Genomic DNA, 25,009 nt, shown 5'->3' with positions numbered 1-25,009 from the left:
TATATCGGGCCTCCAGAATTGATTGTCAAATCTTCTTTCCCTATTTCTACTCCTTTTATTTTTGTTCTCGTTTCTAAGAGGTTTTCTTTAGAACTTTATTTTTCAACGTTTGTGCTGAGCGTTCTGTTTCTGCGCTCGTATTTTAAATTTCTCAGAACTCTCTTATCCTAACTGTTCCTCTCTCCTTTAGCTTCAGCTCCTTGGTTTCTTTCTTTTTTGGGGACGTTCTTGAGTTTATTTTTGGCACAGCCAGGTGAGAAGTCCCTGCACCTGGAGGAAGGTATTGGGCCCTGAGGTGAAGCATGGTTTTTGCTGAAGGCACAGGGTCCGGTGGGACAACAGGGAATGTGGTCTTGGACTCGTGGAGCTCTGACCACCGGCTGGTGGCACCTGCTGGCTGTGGTCTCCTCTGGATGGAGTGGGCCGGGCGCGGTGCTGGGCACCCATGTCTCAGTGGCACTGGGTAACAGCGTCTGCAGCAGTCACATCTCACAGTTCCTGGTACACGCTGTGGGTGCCGCTACAGGAGCTGTGGCTCAGGGAAATGCCAGCGTCCTTCACCCTCTGGGATTTCTCAAACACCTGCCTGCAGTAGATGATTTCCCCAAAGATTTCTTTGTCGTCGTCTTTATTTGAGATACACAGGGCAGAAGTAGGACTTGGGAACATGATTAGGCACAAAGATTTGTAGGTGGTAGGGGGTGGCCTGAGGCATTTTGGGGGGTACAGGCAGCGACCCAGCACCCTCAACCCTCTCACCGCACCTGAGGCCTTTGTGCTGCTCTCTTGGCACTTGCCGCCACTCACAAAAAGCACTTTGTTCGTTCGTTTTGTGAATGAGGTGCCCGTTATTTCTCTGAGGGGGTCATCATCATCCTCTGAGGTTGTCCTCTGCCTGCGTTGCTGGCCTCTGCTCCTGCCCAGTGTGCTCTGTGCTCACCAGGCTGTGCTGGGGCATCCCCAGGTGCCAAGTGCTGCAGCCTCGGCTCCCTGGGGAGCTTTGTCCACACAGGAGCCCAGTCTCGCTGGCATCCTCATCCTCTTGCTGGGAAAGTCCAACACCCTTTTCCCAGGGTGCCTCCTCCTCATCTGGGCCTCGTGTCACTGACACGATCCTGCCTCGGTTTCCAAAGCATCCCCCTCCCTGTGGGCTGGCGCAGCTGCAGGTCTCCGGGATGGACCAGGCCCTGTGCATTGGGAGGTTTTGAATTTTCCTCCTTGAGGCCCTGTGCCCTCCTGACACGGAGCTGCACTGCAGGGACCCCACTGCAGGCACAGTCAGTGTTTCCTGAGCAGTCATCGGATGCCCGTCTGCTGCCTGCCTTTGCTCTGTGCTGGGGATGCCCCGTCCGCTGCCCGCCTTTGCTCTGTGGCTGGCGTGGAGGGTGCAGGCCGCGCACGTCCCACTGCTCTTGAGGGCTTGCCTAAGACATCTGGGTTTTGTGGAGTCTTTGGGGGCCACGTCTGGAGAAGTGAGTGGAGGACCCCTAAGGCTGGCGCGGAATGGGGGACTCAGGTGATGTACTCAACCTGTGAAGTTGCGTTTTCTTACTTGACGTGCGTCATTCTGACCGGGGTTATGTTTTTATGAAAGTATTTTTGGGGCCCATCAGTGTTTTCTCCGTGAGCAGAATCACAGCATGGTTGTCGCTGGGGCTGCCGGCCAATCACCCCTGCCCTGCCCCTGCAGTACGTCCCCCGCGGAACCCCCTGGAGAGCTGTGGGGGGGACCCTGACCCTGTGGTGTTTCTAGGTGATGGCTCGGGTTTTGGAGCAAGACTGAGCCTGGGGTCAGGAGGCCCTGAGGCTCCAGCTGCTGGTCCTGTGACCCCTGCTGCCATCCCTGGAAGGTCTCAGCCACTGCCGGAAGCCATGAAGGAGAAGGAGGTGCATCCGCAGCACGTGAAGGTATGGCTGGCGGGGGCGGCTCCACAGGTGCCCTCACAGCTCCCCAGGTGCAGCCTCGGGGCACCCCCAAGCCCTACGTCCTGCCTTGCCGGGGAGAGCCTGGGAGGGGCAGCCTTTCCTGGGTGCCTCTGAGCACCTGCCTTTTAATGACTCACATGAGGCAGGACTGGTCTCAGCCCCAGCCCCACGGTGGCCCCGGAAGCCGCCCGCCCAGCTCTGTGCTGGCCCCTTAGGTGACCCCCTCCCATCCGGGCAGGGAGGTTCCTGTGAGCCCGTGGGCGGGTGGTATCGCTCCACAGAGCCGGCCTGTGCCTCCCTCCCGCCTGCGTCCTGTAGAGAAGCCGAGGCTCTGGAAGCCCCGATGCTCTGGGACAGAGCCGGGGTCTCCTCAGAGGATGGGAGAGAAGCCACTCAGACTCCTTGGAGTCAACTTTGAAGGCAGAATTTTGTGAAACTTTTCGTAGGTTTTCTTTTCTCTCCCAGCTTAGCAGATCATTTATGGCAAAACCATTGACAAAAACTTGGCCAAACAAGTGAGTGAGAGAACGAGGCCCCTGCGGGTCCTACTTAAGTGGTAAACACATTTCCAAACAAAACCGTTTTCACCTCAGTGAAACCTGTTCTGAAACTGCACAGTGAGTCCTCACTTAGCGTTGCCCCTAGGTTCCTGGAAAGTGACCTTGTAGGAAGGACACTCCTGTGCTGCTGGCCGCAGCTCCCGTGGTCTCCGCAGGCCCTGAGGTTGCCTTTGTTTACATGCGTTTCAAAGTCTCGGTTTCCAAAACCCATCCGTGACGTTAAGTGAGGACTTACTGCTTTCAGAAAAAAACTTGTTTTACTTTATTTGGCTGGGCATAGTGGCTCATGCCTAGAATCCCAACACTTTGGGAGGCTGAGACAGGAGGATCACTGGAGCCCAGGAGTTCAAGACCAGCATGGGCAATGTAGTAAGACCCCTCTCTGTCAGAACTGAGTCAATTAAACCTCTTTTTTTCATTTAAAAAAAAACTTATTTTACTTTCTTAAACATGGAAATTGGAGATAATTTATTTTTTTAATTGGTTTTTTATTTCTTCTTTGCATTTCTTTTTTTTTTGTGAGACAGAGTCTCACTCTGTCACCCAGTGGTACAGTCATGGCTCACTGCGACCTCTGCCTCCTGGGCTCAAATGATCCTCCCACCTCAGCCTCCCAAGTAGCTTGGATTACAGGCATGAGCCACCACACCCAGCTAATGTTTGTATTTTCTGTAGGGATGGAGTGCTACCATACCCGGGCTCGTCTTGGGCTCCTGAGCTCAAGTAATCTGCCCACCTCAGGCTCCCAAGATGCTGGGATTACAGTGTGAGCCATTGCACCTGGCCTCAAATTTTTATACAATATAAAACATCAAGGAGATGTTTCTACTAGTGTTTCCTGTGAAAACAACCTAGTATTAGAATTCCTGATTTTAATGAATAAATTTGGTTGCTAGTGTTATCATAAATTATGAAACATACTTAGGTTTCATAATTTAAAAAGAAAAGCAAAAAAGGCAGGAAAGGACTCCTGTAGCCCTGGAGGCAGCAGCTGTGAAGTGGGGGGGGAGAGGAAGAGGAGGAGCTGCTGTCCAGGGAACAGCTTTGAAATGTCCCAAGTCCAGTTGAAAATCACAAGGAGATTTTTTCACAGATGTCTTAGACTGTTTCAAACTCCGGGTTTTCCTTTATTGTCTTAATTTCTGGCCTGTGTTTTAGAGTGCGGAGCCCCGGGGTTGTGCCCACACTGGTGCGGCAGTGGGGATCTGAGTGGAGCTGGGTGCTTGCCCTGCTTGGAGGTGGCTCCAGGCACATGGGGGACACCCGCTGCTCAGATGCAGCCACAGACGCCAAGAGTGTGGTCGACGCTGTAGCGGCCCTATGGCACCTCTGCTGAGGAGTCCTGAGCACAGGTGGGGCCCTGGCCACTCTTGGCCACCTCCAGCCATGCCTGGAATTGAGCCGTGAGTGGGCACGGTATGCTTTGGAAACGAGGACCGCCCCCCCGCCGACAGGCAGAGCCGCCTGGTCCTGAGAGTGGAGGTGGCAGAACCTCAGCCCCAGTGATAGTGTCTGTGGGACCCCCCAGGCTGCCTCACGGGCCACATTCCAAGGTGCCCACCAGGCTCTGCCCCACTTCCTGGCCTCACGGGACCCCAGCTGCGAGGGCCCCGCGTCACCTCGTGGGAGGCTGTGCCCCAGGGCCTCTGCATCTCTTCTTCGTAAGAGATGTTTTTTAAAATGCATTTTCTCCTCAATGTAAGATCTAGAAAAGCACATTGAAAAGAAGGAAATGGCTGTCGTCTGCAGCTGGAAGGGAGGGGCCGAGCAGCTTCCGGGCCTGCCAGCCGCCCTGCTACCCCAGCCCTGCTCCCACTGACCCCCCAACCCTGCTCCCCACCCCTCCCCCATCTCCGCTCCCCCCGGCACTGCCCCGCTCCCCCACCCCCACTTCCCCCCACCCACCCTGCTCTGCCGCAGACCTTAGTTTGCATCCATCCCATGCCACATACGTTGTGTTTAAAGTAAAATTGTTTTCAGTTGTTAAAGATAATTATCTTTAAAGTAAACATAGTATGCAATTTGGTGTTACTACTTTAGTGTTAATATTTGACTTTTTTGGGCATGTCATTAAAATTATAGGAAACCATATTTTCAGTCAATCACACCCCATCGTAGGCCTCATCATTGCTTCATTTTGCATTTCCCTCTTTTTGGACTTTTTTAGATTCTTTTTCTCTTCAGGTTTTTATGCAGACGTGTGCTGTGCTTGGGGGTGTGCTCACGTGGTGGTGACTGTGCCGAGCATCTGGGCTCTGGGCTCTGGGCTCTGGGCTGGTCGTGACACCAGCTTCTCCATGGGGCCGTTTGCTTGTCCCTCCGCCCCTCTGGCGAGAGTCAAGTGTGTGTCCAGACACCAGCTGCAGCGTACTTAGTGGTATGAAGCAGCTGCCTCCTGCTCACAGACCTGTGGGCCGGGACCTCGGGCAGGGCTGTTGGGGATGGTTTTCTCTGCTCCCCATGCCCGACACAGGCAGCTTCACCCTACGCTGGTGGTTGGCACTGGCCTCGGCCGGACCATGCATAGAGGCCTCCTGGGTGGCCATCGTGTGGCCTCCTGGTAGCATCCCAGGAGGGCAGGGAGTGCATGATATGTCTGTGACCTTGCTGTGGACATTGGCCTGAAGCTCTGCCCTGAGCTTTGTCCAGGCTTAGACGGGTGACGGTGTCCCCGTCAGGGAGCAGGTGGAGTGGAGGAAGTGGCAGGGCCATCTTTGGAGCAGCTAATAGAGAAATTCACTCCAAGCCTGGCTTCTGTGTGGTCTCTCTGAAGGTCGGGGGAGGTGGGCTTGAAAACCTTGTAGCTTGAGAAGTGGGTGCTGCCTCTACAAAACCGAGGTGATGCCCTCCCTCTCCACAGCTGCCCACCCTTCACGGAGCCCTGACTGCAGCTCAGGGCTGCAGGTGATGTAGAACGTGGCTGTGTGGGGTGGCAGGCGACTCTCTCCTCCTGACACACTTTCCCACCACAGGCTTTGCTGCAGATGGTGTGTGACGAGAGCCACCAGATCCTGGCACTGTCAGAAGGTCTTGCACCCCTGACTGGCGAGCCACACCCACCCCGGAAGGGAGACAAGGTACAGGAAGACTTGCTCTATGGGGGAAAGACGCAGTTTTGTTTTGCACCTCACACACTTCTTTTCCAAAGGATTTAAGGAGCTTGCAGTAACAGCCGCATCCTTAGGGCCACGTGAAGACTAGGATTTTTTCTTTTCTTTTTTTTTGAGACGGAGTCTCGCTCTCTCTCTCCCAGGCTGGAGTGCAGTGGCATAATCTCGGCTCACTGCAACCTCCACCTTCCCAGGTCAAGCGGGTCTCTGCCTCAGCCTCCCCAGTAGCTGGGATTACAGACACACACAACCACGCCCAGCTAGTTTTTGTATTTTTAGTAGAGATGGGGTTTCACCATCTTGGCCAGGCTGGTCTTGAACTCCTGACCTCGTGATCCACCCACCTTGGCCTCTCAAAGTGATGGGATTACAGGCGTGAGCCACCATGCCTGGCCTAGGATTTCTTTAGCATGGCCAAAAAGACAGACTGAGGTCCAAGAACCCTGGGGAGGCCTCCTGGTCTCCCACAGCTGGCACAGGCTCTGGGGGCAGGTTCCCTGTGGGACGTGGAGGTGTGTGTGGGGCAGAAGGGCTCAGGACTTTTGGGCCTGTGGACTCGGCCCATGCCAGCACTCGTCCCCCAGGGCCTGTCCTCCTGCCACTCAGTGTGTGTCTTCTCTTCCGTCAGGGTCATTTCTGTGAACGGCTGCCAGTCTGCTCAGCTGCCACCACTGAACACCCCAGACCAGGGGCTTAAACAGCAGACATTGATTGCGCCTGTTGTGGTATCAGGGTGCCCACAGTGTTGGGTTCTGGTGTGGGTGCCCTTCCTGGTTTGCAGACAGTGCCTCCGTGCTGTGTCCTCACATGATGGAGACAGCGAGTGAGCTCTGGTGTCTCTTCCTCTTCTTACGAGGCCTCATTTACCCTGAATCACCTGCAGGCCCCATCTCCAAATGTAGTCACACTGCAAACTTTGGGGCACAAGCATGCAGGTGCATTTGTGAGGAGGCCACATTTCTTCCTTCATCCTTTAGGACGTGCCCACCGTGTGCCCTGATTGGAGAGGGGAGCTTCTGCAGGTTGTGCAGGAGGCATTTGAAAAAGAGCCGGAGATACAGGGGGTTGAGCTGCAGCCCCGACTCAGTGGCTCAGATCTGGGGGGTCACAGCTTCCCGCTTGAAAGGCTGGAGAAGGTCATCAGTGAGCAGGTGAGTATCTGCTCTGCCACCAGGCCTTAGTTTACCCCAGGGGTCCAGCCCCGGCAGAGAGGGTGACACAGACTGTTTTGTGTGTGAATTTCGGTTTGCGTGTTTCTCTTGACTGCTGGAATGTGGCTGTGGCTCACCCAGGCGTTCACACTCAGTCCATGCAGGGTGCTGCACTTCTCCACCTGCAGCTGTAACCGGACGGTGTGCTCGTGATGCACGTGGTGCATGGCCTCACTCTCTTCTGAGATAAGCGGCTAAAGAAACATTCTCTGTTCCAAGTAGCCCCTCCTGGGTTGAGAGATGCTCTGTTTGCAGGGCTGGGTGGCGTTGGTGCCACGGGGACCCTGTAAATCCTGTCCCCGCCAGCGTACACATGAGGAGACCTAGTGTGGAGAGTAACTGGCTTGCAGGCCTCATGCAGGGTGGCGCAGCCCAGCCCTGACGCCTGCAGGCCCCAGAGCTGAGGCCCAGGAGCTACTGTGCACCCACCCCAGACTCAGTAGGCTTGCCCTGGTGGAGCGGGGTTAGAGGCAGGCCGCGGGGAAGGCCGGGATATGGGGTGGCCGCCCGGTGCTCAGGCTGCTTTTCCCGTTCTGCCCCCAGGGAGACCTGCAGGAAAAGTCCCTGGAGCAGCTTTGCCTGCCGGACCGGAGCAGCCTGCTGTCCGAGATCCAGGCTCTGCGCGCCCAGCTGCGCATGGTGCACCTGCAGAACCAGGAGAAGCTGCAGCACTTGTGCACGGCCCTGACCAGCGCGGAGGCGCGTGGGAGCCAGCAGGAGCACCAGCTGCGCAAGCAGGGTGGGTGCCCCTGTCGACACTGCCTGTGGGGCCCGGCCTCTGCACCTGCCCACCTGAGGCTCACCTGTGTGGCCTTGGGAGCAGAGGGTGGTGACAGGGCGTCATCTGGTCAAGCCCCTGAGTGTTGCCGTGGTAGTCAGCTGATAGAACTGAGCAGAAAGGACCCTGGAGACAGGCAGCACCCAGTGGGGCCAGCACAGAGGCCTCACTGCTGGGCCTGGTGTGGGCAAGAGGAGCCTGGGTTGGGCTCTGAGTGCTGGCAGATTCTTGGGAGCTCGCACTAGAGTTCAGGAATGTCTTTTAGGTTTCTACATTTAATGTAGCTTCTTTGGGAGTTTTTATGTAGACGCTCAGGTCATCTGTGCATAAGTAACGATTGATTCTTCATTTCCTGCCCACATTCTCTCGTGCGCTGTGTGGGCAGACGCCTTTCCCTGCTCTTAGTTTTAGGGACAGGAGCTGGTCTCGTACCCTTGCATGTGGGGTCAGGTGCCCTTGGTCAGCTCGGGGAAGCGCCCTCTGTTCCTAGTCTTGGATTCTGTCGAGGGGAACGGCCTTGCAGTTCAGCCCATGCCCTTGTCCCAGCACCTGTGCCCTTTGTGCTCTCTGGGGCTGGGGCCGGCACTGTCCAAGCGCTCATGAGGGGCACGGTGTGGGGGGCGGCGCTGTCTGACTGCTCGTGAGGGGCGTGGGGGCGGGGGATAGGCTGGCGCTGTCTGACTGCTTGTGAGGGGCACGGCGTGGGGGGCGGCGCTGTCTGACTGCTCGTGAGGGGCGTGGGGGCGGGGGATAGGCTGGCGCTGTCTGACTGCTCGTGAGGGGCGTGGGGGCGGGGGATAGGCTGGCACTGTCCGAGTGCTCGTGAGGGGCACTGGTCTGTTTTCTTTTGTGCCTTTTGGTCTTGGTGCTGGGTAGTGCCAGTGCCACGGGGTGTGGGAGTATTTAGGAAGCAGCCCTCTGCCCTCCGTTGTGTGGAATTGGTGTTCTTTCTTCGTTAAACTTTGGGAGAATTTTCCAGTAAAGCCACCTGGCCTGGAGTTCCTCTGTTGGAGGCAGTTTAGGGTGTGAGTGGGGGTGGGGTGGCGTTTTAGGACTGCTCCAGGGCTACATCACCCCTGGACTCTGTGTGCTCCCGGCCAGGAGGGTGGGCTCCGGAAGGAAATGGGCCCAGAGGGCAGAATGGAGCATCCTGGTTCCACCCGCAATGAAAGCTTCTAGTCCACAGAACCTCCTTTCTTCCCGAAGCAGATAAACCCCACGTCCCCATAAGTCTGTCTCTAACCAGGTGTCACGTGTGCAGCATGGGGAGCTCATGGGGTCCTGTGTTTCTGTTCTTTCGTCTTTCTCAGTTGAACTGCTGGTCTATAAAGTAGAGCAGGAGAAGTGCATCGCTGGCGACTTGCAGAAGACGCTGAGTGAAGAGCAAGAGAAAGCAAACGGCGTGCAGAAGCTCCTGGCGGCGGAGCAGAGTGTGGTGCGAGATTTGAAGTCCGAGCTCTGTGAGAGCAGGCAGGAGAGTGAACGGCTGTCCCGGTCCCTCTGCGAGGTGCAGCAGGAGGTCCTCCAGCTGAGGTGCGCCTGATCCACCTTCCCTGGACACTGGCAGGAGTCTCGCCGTTGTGGCCACGGTTTTCTTGAGGATGAAGGGAAACAGAACCTCTGGTGGGCCGCAGTTGGGCAGCCCCAGAGGCACCACGCCCTGCTGTGCCTGGGTTGATAATCCTGTGGTGGAGGGTGAAGCACATGCGCGCGACCTGGCAGGGCTCTGCCTCCCCTGCTGGAGCTCCCAGCCCCCGGGAGCACACTCTCGCCCATGTGGTCAGAGTGTTCTCTGACGTCTCCACGCAGATCCATGCTGAGCAGTAAGGAGAACGAGCTGAAGGCCGCGCTTCAGGAGCTGGAGAGTGAGCAGGGGAAGGGGCGTGCCCTGCAGAGCCAACTGGAGGAGGAGCAGCTCCGGCACCTGCAGAGGGAGGGCCAGAGTGCCAAGGCCCTGGAGGTAACGGTGTCAGGGCAAGGCAGCCGGCATGGGCCGAGTCCACTGGAAGCCTGAAGCCATGTTCCTCTTTCCTCCTCCTTTTCCTGTTCTTCATGGCAGTGTGCCCAGTTGACAGCAGTGTGAGGTAGCAAGATAGGGCTGTGTTTTCAGGTAAAATTGCACCTTGGGGTAGTGGCAGCGACCACAGGGCATACTGTGCGATGACCCGTGATGGCACGATACTCCTGCTCAGAGCCCCCACTGTCCCCGAGCACTTGCTGTGGAGATGGACACAGCCTCCTCGCTGGCCATCCAGACAGAGCGCAGCCTCAGAGGTCTGTGCACTAGGCGGGCTGGTGGTGGGGGCCCTCTGCTTTGTATGGCAGAGGCTCAGCAGGCATCCTGTGGCTTCCAAGCAAGTCTGTGCCAGTTCCGTGGGTTATGACTTTCAACAGCATGGAAATGGTGGTTCCTAGCAAGCAGGGTGTGCATCTCTGAGCCTCTTTGGTGGAGCGATTTTCTGGAGAGGGGGCGGGCAGGGGACATCTCTGAATCATTTTCTGGAGAGGGACAGACAGGGAACATCTCTGAACCCAGGACGCGTATGTGCAGCTACTCAACACCACTTCCAAAAAGAGTATATCATCTCCGCAGTCAGGGTTTTTTGTTACTTGATGAACTAACAAAAAAATCTTATCCCTACATATGGCTAATAGGGTGCATTTCAAAAGGTAGAACTGCTGAGCTAAAGTATATAAACAAACGTGGACAGGAAAACCGTGTAGACGCTTTCCCGCTTGATTCGGTGTCTTCCATCGTGTGTGTTTGCTGTCTAGGAGCTGCGGGCGTCTCTGGAGGGACAGCGTGCTCAGAGCAGTCGACTCTGTGTGGCACTGAAACACGAGCAGACGGCCAAGGACAACCTGCAGAAGGAGCTGCGCATCGAGCACTCACGCTGCGAGGCTTTGCTGGCTCAGGAGCGGAGCCAGCTCTCCGAGCTCCAGAAGGACCTTGCGGCTGAGAAGAGCCGCACCCTGGAGCTGTCAGAGGCCTTGCGGCACGAGCGGCTCCTGACTGAGCAGCTGAGCCAGAGGACACAGGAGGCTTGTGTGCACCAGGACACACAGGCCCATCATGCTCTGCTGCGGAAGCTGAAGGACGAGAAGTCCCGGGTGGCGGACTTGCAGGCGATGCTTGAAAAGGTGCAGCAGCAAGCCCTGCGTTCTCAGCAGCAGCTTGAAGCTGAGGCTCAGGAGCACTGTGAGGCGCTCAGGAGAGAGAAGGAGGTAAGTGCCACCCTGAAGTCGACGGTGGAAGCCCTGCACACCCAAAAACGAGAGCTGAGATGCTCTCTGGAGAGAGAGAGGGAGAAGCCAGCGTGGTTGCAGGCAGAATTAGAGCAGTCACACCCACGGTTGAAAGAGCAAGAAGGACGCAAGGCTTCGAGGAGGAGCACGGAGGCCGGGCAGAGCCCAGCGGCTGCGGAGCGGTGGAGGAAGTGGCAGAGAGACAAGGAGAAGCTGGTGAGAGCCGCCTGCCGGCGGGGCGTCCACATCTAGAAACGATAAGCAATTGGAGTTAGGATGGTTCACGTGGGGGACGTGAGATGAATGTCTGGCCCTCTGATCTGGTCTGCCCTGGCCTGTGTGCCCCGACGCTGGCACCACACTGCTGTCACTGTAGCTTTCTGGGAAGTATTGAAATCAGGAAGTGATTCCTCCAACTTCGTTCTTCCCTTTCAGGATAGTTTCAGCTCTGTGGGGCTTCTTGCTGTTCCACAGGAATCTGAGGAGTGGTGTTTGTGTCTCTGCAGAACCTGCCACTGGGACTTTCTTAGGGACTGTGTTAAATGAGCTGATTGCTCTGGATAGTATTGACATCTGGACAGTATGAGGTCTTCTGATCCAGGGTTACAGAAGGTGTCTCTCCATTTAATTAGGTTTTTTTTTTTTTTTTGAGATGGGGTCTGGCTCTGTCACCCAGGCTGGAGTGCACTGGTGTGATCTCAGCTCACTGCAGTCGCCACCTCCTGGGTTCAAGCGATTCTTCTGCCTCAGCCTCCCATGTCGCTGGGACTGCAGGCGCCACCACCGCGCCCGGCTAGTTTTTGGATTTTTAGCAGAGACGGGGTTTTCCATGTTGGCCAGGCCGGTCTCAAACTGCTGACCTTGGGTGATCCGCCCACCCCGGCCTCTCAAACTGCTGGGATTACAGGCGTGAGCCGCCGCGCCCAGCTGTTTACGTAGGTCTTCTTTAGGTTATTTCAGTAGTGTTCCATTGCTTTCAAAATATGAGTTTTATACTTTTGTTAAATTTATTTACTTATTTTTTGAGGCCGCGTCTCATTCTGTCACTCAGGCTGGATTGCAGTGGCACAAACTCAACAATGTTGAATAGAAGTGATGACAGCAGGCCGCGCGCGGTGGCCCACGCCTGTAATCCCAGCACTTTGGGGGGCCGAGGTGGGCGGATTACTTGAGGTCAGGAGTTCGAGACCAGCCTGGCCAACATGGCAAAAGCCTATTTCTACTAAAAATACAAAAAATTAGCTAGGCATGATAGTGTGTATCTGTAATCCCCGCTATTCGGGAGGCTGAGGCAGGAGAATTGCTTGAATCCGAAAGGTGGAGGTTGCAGTGAGCTGGGATTGCGCCACTGCACTCCAGCCTGGGCAACAAGAGAAGACTCCATCTCAAAAAGAAACTCTTCGGAGTAGTCGTAGTTTTTACGTCCAGAGGCCCTGGAGAGCAGGGAGGTGGTTTGGTGCTGCAGACAGTGCGGAGAGCGTGGCAGGGGCGTCTACACAGGACCCCGGCTGAGGGTGAGATGGCGTGTGTGTGTTTGCCTTTCTCCTGGGCAAGGGCTCTGCCTTTCATGAAATGCTCAAAGGAGTCTTTACTTTTTGAGAACTTTCTGAAACCACGCCTGAAGTTTCCAGCCAAAACTTTTAATTTAATTTTGATTATTTATTAAAAAGAATAGTAACACGAGTGCTTAGAAAATGTTTTCTAAGTTGCATTAGTAACTTGCTGTTAGGATGCACCTTGACCTGTATTTTGAGTGAGGTGGCCCTTCCAGAGTATTTGTGGGTTTTTTTGTTTGTTTGTTTGTTTGGTTTTTTTGAGGCAGAGTCTTGCTCTGTCTTCCAGGCTGGAGTGCAATGGCACGATCTCGGCTCACTGCAACCTCCATCTCCCGAGTTCAAGTGATTCTCCTGCCTCAGCCTCCTGAGTAGCTGGGATTACAGGGGCCCGCCGCCACGCCCTGCTAATTTTTGTATTTTTAGTAGAGACGGGATTTCCCCGTGTTGGTCAGGCTGGTCTTGAACTCCTGACCTCGCGATCCGCCCACCTCAGCCTGCCAAAGTTCTGGGATTACAGGCGTGAGCCACCATGCCCGGCCTCCAGAGTGATTTTTACTGAGGATAGTGAATTTGATCTGGATTATAGAATCCTTCTCTAGCTGTAGCCGTGGAAGCCTCCCAAGATAGTGGCATGCCAGAGACAATTCCATCTTTTCTAAATGATGTAATCTCATTAGTTCCTCTGTATCTTACTTTCCTTACTAGAAAATAGAAAAGATAATCATTCCCGTTTAAGAGGCCCGAGTGTCGAGTGAGACGCTGTCAGGAGGGTTGAGTCTGAGCTGCATCCTGGTCACCGCGGTGGCAGGGACGCTGGTGCCACACAGCGCAGGCTCTGCTGTGGGTCCTCTGGGCTGGGGTGGCCTCAGCTCCGTGCTGGGGTTCCCTCCCTGACACGGCGACCGCCTCTGTGTGTGCATCTGGGGCCTCTTCCCGCTGGGTCTGTCTGTATTTTGTCACAAGGAAGCCCCAGCGGCGCTGCTGGGAATCCGAGGCCCTTCCAAGGCTGCTTCGTCCCTCCCTGCCCCATCGTGCAATAGACCTTCTCTCCTGTGGCTGGCGGGAGTTGTGCTCTGGGCAGGGGCTCAGGCGCTTGCTGACATGCTTCTCCCGGGCACCGGACATGGCCCGTGCCCCCATCCTGCAGAAGGGAAGGCTGCTGCTCCTTGAGGTCTGGCTTAGGAGCCCAGGCCCACGTGGCCACTCAGGCTCAGCCCCAGCGCTGCACTCAGGCTCATGCGTGTGTGCACGTTCACATGCACAAATGTGCCTGTCCGTGTCTGTGTTGGTCTGAACGTCTGGACGTGGGCATGTTTGGGGCCAGGGGACCGGGAAGCGTCATCCTGTCTGGTTCAGCTTCTCAGGCTCCTCTCCTTTGGACCCCGCGTGCTTGCCCTGGGCCTGAGGAAAGCCTGATAGTTTTAAAAACTACAGTGAAAACGCTTACCACTGAATCACTCTGGGGCGTGATTCAGCTGCCTCCGTGCTGGAGGCACACAGAGCAGCACAGCACGAGGGTGTGCAGTGCATTAGGCCGTGGGTCCCAGTGCAGGACCACAGAGGCCGCCTGCCCGAGGGCCTGTTTCTGGCCTGTGAGGGGCCTCCCCTGTAACGCGGCTATGTGTGTTTTTTTTTTTGAGACGGAGTCTCACTTTGTCGCCCAGGCTGGAGTGCCGTGGCGCGACCTCGGCTCACCGCAAGCTCCGCCTCCCGGGTTCCCGCCATTCTCCTGCCTCAGCCTCCCGAATAGCTGGGACTACAGACGCCCGCCACCTCGCCCGGCTAGTTTTTTGTATTTTTAGTAGAGATGGGGTTTCACCATGTTAGCCAGGATGGTCTTGATCTCCTGACCTCATGATCCGCCCACCTCTGCCTCCCAAAGTGCTGGGATTACAGGTGTGAGCCACCGCGCCCGGAGCGGCTGTGTGTTTTGGGCTTTTGCCTGGCAGGTTTTTTTTTTTTTGGAGCCGGAGTCTCACTCTGTTGCCAGGCTGGAGTGCAGTGGTGCAATCTCGGCTCACTGTAACCTCTACCTTCCAGGTTCAAGCGATTCTCCTGCCTCAGCCTCCCGAGTAGCCGGGTTTACAGGTGCACGCCACCACGCCTGGCTAATTTTTATATTTTTAGTAGAGATGGAGTTTCCCCATGTTGGCCAGCCTGGTCTCAAACTCCTGACCTCAGGTGATCTACTCGCCACAGCCTCCCAAAGTGCTGGGATTACAGGCATGAGCCACCACGCCCTGCCGGCAGTTTTTTTGTTTGTTTGTTTGTTTGTTTGTTTGTTTTGAGACTGAGTCTCGCTCTGTTGCCCAGGCTGGAGTGTAGTGGTGCGATCTTGGCTCACTGCAAGCTCCGCCTCCCGGGTTCACGCCATTCTCCGGCCTCAGCCTCCCAAGTAGCTGGGACTACAGGCGCCCACCGCCACGCCCAGCTAATTTTTTGTATTTTTAGTAGAGACGGGGTTTCACTGTGTTAGCCAGGATGGTCTCGATCTCCTGACCTCGTGATCCGCCCACCTCGGCCTCCCAAAGTGCTGGGATTACAGGTGTGAGCCACCGCACCCGGCCAGCAGTTTTGTTTTTGGACACTGACGTGAACGTCTTCTCTATCTTTTTTCTGCTAACAACAGCGAGAATTAGAACTGCAGCGTCAGCGTGACTTGCATAAGATCAAGCAGCTTCAGCAGACGGTGAGAGACCTGGAGTCGAAGGACGAGGTGCCTGGCAGCCGCCTCCACCTGGGTTCTGCCCGCAGGGCTGCTGGCTTGGATGCGGACCACCTCCGAGAACAGCAACGAGAGCTGGAGGCGATGAGGCAGCGGCTGCTCTGTGCTGCCGGGCTTCTCACCAGCTTCGCCAGCCAGGCCATGGACAGGTGTGCACCTGCGCCACTTGGTGCTTGCTGGTCCCTTGCAGCCACGCCTCTGTCAGAGACCCCTCCCGAGGGCTTGGGTGCGTCTGGTGTGAGGCCCCTGCTTCTTTATACTTAACGCTGTAGTCCTCTTCCTGGGACTTTCCTGAGGGATTCCAGATTGGCAGGATGGCATGTTCATATTCTAACGTGAGAGAAAAAATTCTGTGATTCAAACTACGCCTGGTGTGGGGCGTCCATGTTTCTTTGAGGGTTGGCTTGGTTCTCTTTACACTGTGCAGTTACTCACAACCCACAGGGTTGGGTTTGGAGCCTCCTGTGCCCCCCCCCCCCCGGCTGGCGCTGCCCAGTGTCACTCAAGGCCACTCACACCCAGGATGACGATCGTGGTATTTCATATGGGCAGAAAGAGTAATGCTAATGTTCATCTTTTTCCCTATACACAGAAACTCAGCAAATACAGTTCTCCTTTCTATACTTGGACTTAATGTATAGAGCAGCATGATTTCCCTTAGGACAGCATTTTAAATCATTAATTCCAGAGGAAAGCCGCGGGGCCTGGCAGGCGGCGGCTTCCCGTACTCAGTGGTGAGTCTCCTGGCTGGAGGTTTCTGAGCTCTGCAGAAGCGTCCACCCACAGGCCTGTTCCCCCCGGGCCTCTGGCTCTGCCTCATGGACGAAGTGATTGACACACAGGCTCTTCAGGAACCTGTCTTCTCCTTGTTTCTCTTGAGCCAAGAGTTCTTGTTTAGTTTTGGATAATGGTCACTTGGGGTGCATATGAACCTTTAAGTGCCCATTTATTTTTACAGGACAGTTAACGATTGGACATCATCCAATGAGAAAGCAGTGGTGTCGTTACTGCACACGTTGGAGGAGCTGAAGTCTGACTTGAGCAGGCCCACCTCCTCCCAGGTAAGGGGTGAGCGCCCCCAGGTCCCTGCCCCGGCTCCTCCCGCAGAGGGGCCCTCTCGGCAGCTTTGTGGTTTCTTTTTCATGCCGCCCAGTTGTTCTTCCTCCCTTGCTGTCTTCTCTAAATTCATGGTTGCTATCTGGGTGAGTGGGTGGGATCGACCCTGTGGGCCGAGTGGGGACGGATGTCCTCCATGTCCTGGGGCACTTGTGTGGTCTTCGGGGGCTGAGCCCTGCTGCCCATGGAATGCTGCGTGACTGTGTGGACGCCCCCCAGTGCTGCTCACTGTGCATGACCTGAACACTCCGCCGGCTGCAGTCAGGAGGGGCTGTGGTTCTGCTCCGGTGCTGGGCTGATGTTCACCTCCACCTGGCCCTGCCTGCTGGCTTTGTGTTTGTGTTGATGGCCTTTGCTAGAAACAAAAACCCAAGTCCTCCTTGGAAAGTCTGAGCTCACCGTAAGCTGCCTCTGAAGGAGGTGGGAATCTGGCTGCTGGTATCAGTTCCTGATGCGGGTTCTGTGGCATTTATGAAATCATGACTTTTATCATGGAACCCACGCATGTGAGGTGCAGGGGAGCTGCACCACTTACCCTCCAGCCCCGCCAGCCGAGCGTCGTCGTGGGTGGTGTGCACCCTGCCCCTGCGTTGGGCCCTGGTGACCTTCCAGTGTGCCCACCCTCCGTAGGCTGAACGTCCTTTTGAGGGGAGAAGTAAGAAACCTGTTTTGAGGGGCTTCACATCCGCCCCCTTGGGATGAACTAACAGCGATCCAGCCACCTGTCAATTACAGTGCTGTGAGAACAACCAAACGGGCTGTGCTTTGTGACAGGCCTGCATTGTTCATACAGGCCAGCTTTATGCAAAGTCTATGATTCTAGGACTTCTACAATTTTCTGCCAGCCCCACAAGCTTCTTATTGAACCCCAGACACATTAATTACAATCCCTAGAAATAACTGTTGACAAAAAAACACAAATAATGTGCATGCCCTTTAACAACAAATTCTTACGAATTTATTTTTTTTTCTCCAAGAAAAAAATGGCAGCAGAGCTGCAACTCCAGTTTGTGGACGTCCTGCTGAAAGACAATGTTTCCCTCACGAAAGCCCTCAGCACGGTGACCCGGGAGAAGCTGGAGCTGAGCAGGGCCGTGTCTAAGCTTGAGAAGATGCTGAAGCACCATCTGCAGAAAGGCTGCAGCCCGAGCGTAGGTGTCTGTGCTTAACTCTCACCTGCCTCACCCTAACCCGCCATGGTCCAGAGCAGCTCCACCCCACAAGAGGCCAGGCTCCGTTTAGGGATCTGGGGATGTGGGCGTCAGCTTCTCCCTCACCGCCGGGCTCCGTTGCCTCTGTCTGAAGCCTTGCTAAATGTTGTGGGATGTTTGACCATCTCAGCCGACTTCCAGCTTCACCACAGACAGCGTCCTCACTGACCCTGACCACTACTGGATGTTTGGTGCATGTTCATAAAAGAGTATTTTGACTAAAAATATTATAATCTGATTGAATTTAGAGTTTTATTTAAAGTGACTTATAATTTTTTTTTTTTTTTGAGACGGAGTCTTGCTCTGTTGTCAGGCTAGAGTGCAGTGGCGTGATCTTGGCTCACTGCAACCTCCGCCTCCCAGGTTCAGGCAATTCTCCTGCGTCAGCCTCCCTAGTAGCTGAGATTACAAGTGCCTGCCACCACACATGGCTAATTTTTATATTTTTAGTAGAGATGGGGTTTTGCCATGTTGGCAAGGCTGGTCTCAAAATCCAGACCTCAGGTGATTCTGCCTGCGTTGGCCTCCCAAAGTGCTGGGATTACAGACATGAGCCACCGTGCCCGGCCTAAAGTGATTTGCAATTCTCCTAATGGTATAGTTGGATAGAGTTATTTTCTGGAATGCCTGATTTTTTTCTTTTGTATTTAGGCTGTTTTGTTTGTGATTTGCTTTTTTATAACTTTTTAAAAAATTATTTTTAAATTTACATACAGTAAAATTTGCCCCTTCCTGGTGTAGTGTCATACAAGTTCACACACGCACACATCCCTGTAACCTTCATAAGTAACCACCATTCACAGAACACACAGCAATGGCCCCCTCAAAAGAGCAGCAGGCACCCCCGCCTGCCGCAGGCCCTGGCTCTTTCCTAGAAAGGTGTGTCAGTGGAACTAGAGCATCTGGGGCCTCTTCAGCGGGCTTCTTTCACTTTTTGGGTTTTTTCTGAGACAGGGCCTTGCTCTATCTCCCAGGCTGGAGTGCAGTGGAGCAGTCACAGCTCACTGCAGCCTTGACCTCCCAGGCTCAGGGATCCTCCTGGCCTGAAGTGGTGTTAGCAGCAATCTGTGCACGTCCTCCTGTAGTCCTCCTGTATACTCTTAAGTCATCTCTAAGATCACCTGCAGCACTTGATTCGGTGCTTAACTCTCACCGGCCTCAGCCTAACCCGCCATGGTCCAGAGCAGCTCCACCCCACAAGAGGCCAGGCCACGTAAATAGTTGTTGTGAATAGTTGTTATCCTGTATTGTTTAGGGTGTAGGGGCAAGAAAAGAAGTGTATGTGTTTGGTGCAGACACATCTTTTTTTCTGAATATTTTTCACCCACAGTTGGTTGAATCCATGGATGCGGATCCCACAGCTGTTGAGAGCTGACTGTGTTTGTAGTTATCGGTGGCTGGCATTTCTAGGACCAGAGAATATGAGTGTTTAAGGCTTAAAGCTTTGAATTTGGGGTGATTTTACAAATAATTAGTTTTCTGTTTCTACTAAAATGTACCTTTTTTGCAGTCATACTTCAGCAAGTGGCATGTCGTAATTACTCCATGTTAATTCTTTGACTGATCACAGCACGGCGTAACCTAGGCCCTGCTGAGGGGGTGCTGAAGATGAGGAGGGCCCAGTCGTGGTGTGGTCAGCCTGGCCTCCCTGCACACGGCATTCTCCCTAACCTGCCCCTGGCTGCCTCTCTAAGATATTCTTGTTGACGAGCAGCTCTGTAGACAGTGTGGGCTGTGCTTCCTTACAGAAGTCGGAAAGGGCTGCTTGGAAGCCAGACGAAATGGCTCCACAGAGTTCCCTGAGGCGCCCAGACCCTGGCCGGCTTCCACCGGCTGCCAGCGAGGAAGCACACCCCAGCAACGTCAAGGTAGGAACAGTGCCACGAGTATAGAACTTTGGTGCTTTTTAAAGTCCTGGGTTTGTAAATTGCAGGCAAAGTATTTTGGGGACCACAAGGTTCTCGTCTGCCGGGTGTAGCAATCACATCACTAAAGGAAAGGAAGTTCACAGAATAAACTTCAGCTTGAATTTTGGTTTAGTTGTGCACACGTACTGAGTTTCTATGCTTGTTAAGTGTGGAACGTGGAAGGCTTTGACCAAGTCAGCAAATGGCAGCCTCTGCAGCCTGAGGGAGGCCTGGCCCAGGGACTTGCCGGGATTTGGCCCAAGCTCTGCTGCAGTCTCCTGGTGGCACACAGGCCCCACCCTGTGACGTCCATCCCATGCCCAATTTGGACCTTACCTAAGAGGTTAAATTCAAGAAGCCTTCATAGGGGCCCATTTGATGATGCTGTGGAGAGAAGCTTGTGGTTCTAGATCTTGTCTGACAAACACAAATTGGTCTTTGAGCAGAACAGCAACGTTGTTTCTGGCCACAGATACTGTTGCAAGGCCGATGGCCTCTGTGATGATTTGCTGAGAAAAAACAATCTGGCTCTTTGGAGAGAGCTATGGTGTAAATGTGCTTTGTCAGCAAGACAGGCGTCTTTCCTATGGTAAAATCTGTTTTTTTTCTTTTAGATGGAAAAATTGTACCTGCATTATTTGAGAGCAGAGAGCTTTAGAAAAGCTCTGATTTATCAAAAGAAGTATCTTTTGCTGTTGATTGGTGGATTCCAGGATTCTGAACAAGAAACACTCTCCATGATTGCCCATTTGGGGGTATTTCCTTCCAAAGCGGAGCGGAAAACCACATCTCGCCCTTTCACACGGTTCCGCACGGCCGTCAGGGTGGTTGTTGCCGTATTGAGGTAAATGCCGTGACATCCAATCAGCACGTCCGCGTCTGTCCCCGTGAATGGGCAGCACGCTGCATGGTTTTTTGGTGATTTTATTCCTTGAAACTCTATAATATGTTCTCTTTTTAAAGATGAATGGCATTTGAGGCCTTAGAGAAAATACAGATGATGAACTTGTCTTCAAGAAGTCATGTGTATGAAGCTGTCACCTTCTGAAACTAAAGATTTAAGGGCACCTTTGTATTACAGAGGAACATCTTGACTTTTAATGGGTTTCGTGCCACAGTTTTTTCCATTTCATAGTTTTAGAATGTGCTGAATTTCGAAAACTGCTTTTCCGCCTAAACGCTGTGTGGCTGTGCCTGCTCCCTGACGCCACAGTGTTCCCTGAGGCCACACACAGGCCTGTCTGGAGGAGCAGATGCAGCAGAGAGTAGCTAGGAGTCCTGTTCCTTTCAGAGACCAGGCGCCAAGAAGTTCCGTCATTGCAGCTGCGGGCTGGGCTGAAGTGGGGTGCAGGCGAGGCCTCCTGGGGTGCTGTGCTCTCAGCTTCTCTGGTCCTGGGGCACTTTTGTCTCCTCGGCTCTGAGCTCCCCTGACCGTAGGCCTTCACTGTCCATCCTTTCATCCACCCATCTGTCCATCCTGTGTTCGTGGGGAGAACACCCTGCCTGAGGAAGCATTTTAGGCACTAGATGGGGGAGGTAAGCGGACCCAAGTCCTACCTCCAGGGTCTTCCTGTCGAGGAGGGATCATTTGAAGGCAGCAGTGTCCCAGACAGGAGCAGTTTCTGTGTACCTGTGAGAGCACTGCCTAGGGTAGCTGCCACCAAGGGGCCTTCACGGGTCTCATGGAGGAATCGGCAGTGTCTGCTGTGCCTCAAAGGAGGGAAGCCGCAGGCATGATGCTTGTCCCGAAGGCCATCCTAGCAGGACGTCTGGGGCCGTGCACCCTGACCTGCATGCCCTCGTCACCTGCACCCTGCGTGCTTACCATCTGACGGACTCCTGCGAGGGCCGGGGTGTCTGTGTGCTGAGCCTGTCCGCTGGCATCTGTGACAGGATGAAGACGCGAAGGTCCTGCCCACCAGGCCGGAGCAGCGTGTGTTTCCTAGTCACTGGTGTGGCTGCTGACTTTGAACTGGAGTCGTCCTGAGCTGGGCCACGGCGGGTGTCTGGGGAGCCGGATGGTCCATGGTGGGGCTGCAGTGAGGCTTCGTCAGGTGGTCGGGCGTGGGAAGGTCTCTGCCGCCAGCAGCCCTGCAAGCACTTTGGATGTGTGCACCCGGCGTGCAGGGCCCAAGTCCACAGACTGGCCAGCCTTAACGTCAAGGCCCCATTCTGCTTGTTTGATCACAGTGGGGTTTTCATTGCTCTTTCCCTTCCTGTTTTGCCATACTTTTAAGTGTGTCTTGTCTCCTTTTTTTGTAGATTACGTTTTTTGGTTAAGAAATGGCAAGAAGTAGATCGGAAAGGAGCTCTGGCACAAGGCAAAGTCCCTCGCCCAGGTGGGACTCCCGCTGCCGTTGGCCGCTGGACTCACAAACTTTTCTTCCTACTGTTTGTAGCTTTTTCATTCACCTTTGGGTCATTTTTCAGTGTTGATGGGGATGTAATAAAGCACAGTAAGAAAATCCGTGAATTCCATCAGGGCAGTCGTTCAGAGGGAGGGTGCGCCCAGCACAGGGAGGTCAGAGCTCACGTTAGCTATGAGCACAGTTCACAGGGGCATATGGTGATGGGAAATGCTGAGATGCTCAATATATTGATTCTTTAATAGTGTTTAGCAAAATGGGCTTTTTTATTCCCCAAATCAACTGAAACTCACTTCACGTCTCTTTCCTTGTAGAGCATCATGCTTATTTCTGGCTCACTCCCATCTTTGTCTCAGGAGTTCTCTGCCGTGCCATTGCCCCCATAGCAGAGAGCACAGCTGGCTGCACTTAGCACTGAAGGAGCCGGCCCCAAAGCAGGGCATTTCCAGGGGCTCTTGTCCCAGAGTGGCAGGGGATGGGCCTGTGGCTCCGGGCCTGTGGGGCTTAGGCTGCCTGAGCCACTGCTGACCAGCACTGTAACTGGGCATTCCTGGAAGTGCCTTACCAAGTTGTTGTTTTTAGAGACAGGGGCTTGCTGTATCATCCAGGCTCGAGTGCAGTGGCACAGTCACAGCTCACTGCAGCCTTGACCTCCTGGGCTCAAGCCATCCTCCTGCGTCAGCCTCCCCAGTACCTGGGACTGTAGGCATGAGCACTGTGCCTGGCAGCTATGTCAGCGTCGACTCCACATTTTAATAGTTGCTTCTTGAAATTAAAATGCTTTGATTCAGCCATCAGGAAAGTTTGCCCTTCTGAGTCATACCTGGTGGTCTCCAGGGTTCCTGCCCCTCCCTCCTGAGCCAGCTCCTCAGAGCTGATAGAGGCGAGACCCCCACCCAGGTCTTGAGACCCCCCCGGAGATGGGCTGCTCCTGCGGATGCGGATAATCAAAGCTCAGGTTTCTTCCAGAGCTTTTAAAAAGATACTGTAACTCGAGTACTTTAAAAATGTCTTAAAATTGCCATACAGACTCTTAAAAGCTTATACATTTAAAATTTTGATAGATGGGCCTTTACTAAAATGCATTCATTTCTTTTCCTAATCCCTTTGTTGTTAAATAATTCTGGGGAAGGGCCCCGAGTACGACGGCCGCAGTCTCCACCCAGAACCAGAGAGTCCCCCCCAACCCGGGATGTGCCCTCAGGCCACACCAGGGACCCCGCCAGAGGTCACGGACTGGCAGCAGCAGCCTCCCCACACACTGGGGGAAGGTCAGTGTGACGCCTTCAGGCCCTGTCTCCTGCCAGGGCTCTCCTCCCAGCCGACATAGGGCCTCAGAGAAATGCATTTTTAGTTCTGGCTTCGGCCCAGCCCAGAGCAAGGCAGGAAACTCCAGCATGAGTCCATGAGGGCCTAGAAGTCCATCCCCATTTTGGGGGAGGGCCTGCTTCTCTGGTGGCTGTGGTGCCCCAGAGCCCGGTCCTGCGATCTTTACTGAAAGAGTAAATGGTGGCCGAGGGCCCCTTTTGTGAGGGATGTGCCCAGGTCAAGAAGGCATGTTGCCTGCCCTGAAGATACTTGGAAGCTCTGGGCGGAGGGAAAAGGGATACCCCTGGTGCTCCCTGGGCCTGGTAGAAGGCTAGGAGGAAGGACGGCTGAGGTGAGGACTGAGCAGGGCAGGTATCACCCTGACAAACAGTTTGGGAAGATCAGGAAAGGCAGGTGAGACCTGGTGCAGAATCCAGGTTGGGTAATAGATACATTATCGAAGATTTAGCAAATAAAGTAATATACAGTAATCTTGACTCAACTCTGGAACATTGCACAGAAGCCGTTAAAGCACTCTGTGACACTTTTTATAAGGAAGGATCTGAAGGAGACGGCCCTGAAGTCACCCATTCCCATGGGTCTGGTTGGCGGGGCTGGCGCCTTTCTTCTCTGTACTCACTCACCCTGGTTCCATCTGTCAAACTCAACTTTTTTTTTTTCTTCTCTTGGTGTGCTAATTGGTTTGAAGAGCCACTCCATCCCCAAATTCAAGATTAGAAAGATCCCTGACTGCTTCTCAAGATCCAGAACATTCCTTGACAGAGTATATTCACCATTTAGAAGTGATCCAGCAAAGACTGGGAGGGGCTCTACCAGGTAATGCAAGTCCTCGCCAAGTATTTATTAAGCTGGTTATCACTGTACCCTGGAAAGGTAGGGTCTGTCAAAAGATGGCTGGTATTCAGCTTAGTGACTCAAGTTTCAGTCTGAACAATCAGTGTCACTAATAGTATTAGCATAGAGGTTATAAGTGAAGATTCTCACAGAAGTCTAAGCCGATGTACTCAGCGATACGTGCTGGGGTCAGTTTGACTTAATCACCGTCTGGACTTCTTTGTCCTTTCTCTTACATTGATAGCGAACATAAAGATTATATTTCGACCAGGATATAATTTGTTCAGTGTTTCTTAAATATCATAATTTAAACCACTGTATATTATAATTCATATTTTTACCAAAATTTACATGAATTCAGTGATAGTGTTTCAAAATTGTGAAATTCTTTTTCAAAAAATCTGTGAAGCCTTGTAACCAATTTGCTGCCTCATTTTTATTTATGTGCAGATTCTCCTTCAAAGAAATCCTGCCACCAGAAGATTAAACAGTGAATAAAATGCCATGGCTGTTACCTGCGACAATTCTATCTGAGGAAAAGATTTGTTTTTCCCTTTTCCCAAGGAAGCTCGTGGGACAGCATGGGCACTACTCTTCACATGCGGTGACAGCAGCCCCAGATGCCTTCAATTTAGTGTCCTCACCTTTATGCATGACTGCAAAGCCAGATGGAGCATTTTCTATGGAGCCTCTGTATGTTTTAGGCCTGTGACTTTCGTGAGGTGACAGGTACTCACTCCAATGAGCCCTGGCTGTGTGCTGTTGTGTGTCTATCAGCAGATCCATCCTTCCTGGATACACAGAGAATGGCTTCCTGTTGTTTTGTTTATTTTCTTAACGTGCACAGATGGAAACTTCATTTAAAAATAAAAACAAAACAACTCAAAAAGGAATAAAATGTAATCACTGTTTTGTTTGTGAATAGCCCTTGTGTTTTTTCCATTTTATCCATTTTATCAGTTTGCCCTTCTGACTAAAAAATTGAGCAGAGAGTTTATGTCAAACTCATGGAAGTCAAAAAGTTTCAGTGGAACTCAAAGCATTCTTGAATAGCCACTTGACTGTTGTTTACTCTTAATTGGTTTCTTATTTTCTTAAAGATGCTGCCACTATGTATCCACCTCTCATGGCCAT

General features: G+C 53.5%; 1 protein-coding gene across 25 annotated transcripts in view; it reads left to right on the top strand.

The window, feature by feature from the left end:
* The window catches only part of PCNT (pericentrin), a 120,201-nt gene extending 95,428 nt beyond the window's left edge, over positions 1 to 24,773 (top strand). For 22 of the 25 annotated variants that reach the window (XM_065540922.2, XM_074033827.1, XM_074033826.1 and 19 more), the window contains 16 exons: positions 1,754 to 1,908; positions 5,459 to 5,563; positions 6,574 to 6,747; positions 7,351 to 7,546; positions 8,896 to 9,118; positions 9,395 to 9,545; positions 10,361 to 11,047; positions 15,017 to 15,261; positions 16,071 to 16,173; positions 17,206 to 17,379; positions 19,188 to 19,307; positions 19,961 to 20,190; positions 21,609 to 21,685; positions 22,845 to 22,983; positions 23,730 to 23,857; positions 24,326 to 24,773. In XM_065540922.2, coding sequence (XP_065396994.1) covers positions 1,754 to 1,908; positions 5,459 to 5,563; positions 6,574 to 6,747; positions 7,351 to 7,546; positions 8,896 to 9,118; positions 9,395 to 9,545; positions 10,361 to 11,047; positions 15,017 to 15,261; positions 16,071 to 16,173; positions 17,206 to 17,379; positions 19,188 to 19,307; positions 19,961 to 20,190; positions 21,609 to 21,685; positions 22,845 to 22,983; positions 23,730 to 23,857; positions 24,326 to 24,369 — 2,951 coding nt within the window. In that variant the 3' untranslated portion in view covers positions 24,370 to 24,773. The remainder of the gene's footprint in view (positions 1 to 1,753; positions 1,909 to 5,458; positions 5,564 to 6,573; positions 6,748 to 7,350; positions 7,547 to 8,895; positions 9,119 to 9,394; positions 9,546 to 10,360; positions 11,048 to 15,016; positions 15,262 to 16,070; positions 16,174 to 17,205; positions 17,380 to 19,187; positions 19,308 to 19,960; positions 20,191 to 21,608; positions 21,686 to 22,844; positions 22,984 to 23,729; positions 23,858 to 24,325) is intronic. The other 3 variants (XM_045387808.3, XR_012431846.1, XR_010585170.2) reach the window with 3 other exon arrangements.
* Positions 24,774 to 25,009: the final 236 nt, after the last annotated feature.

The sequence above is a fragment of the Macaca fascicularis genome, chromosome 3 (genome assembly GCF_037993035.2).
Source record: "Macaca fascicularis isolate 582-1 chromosome 3, T2T-MFA8v1.1".
In the NCBI taxonomy this organism is placed as follows: domain Eukaryota; kingdom Metazoa; phylum Chordata; class Mammalia; order Primates; family Cercopithecidae; genus Macaca; species Macaca fascicularis.
The sequence above is the reverse complement of the archived record's forward strand: the minus strand, read 5'-3'. Positions and strand labels throughout refer to the sequence as shown.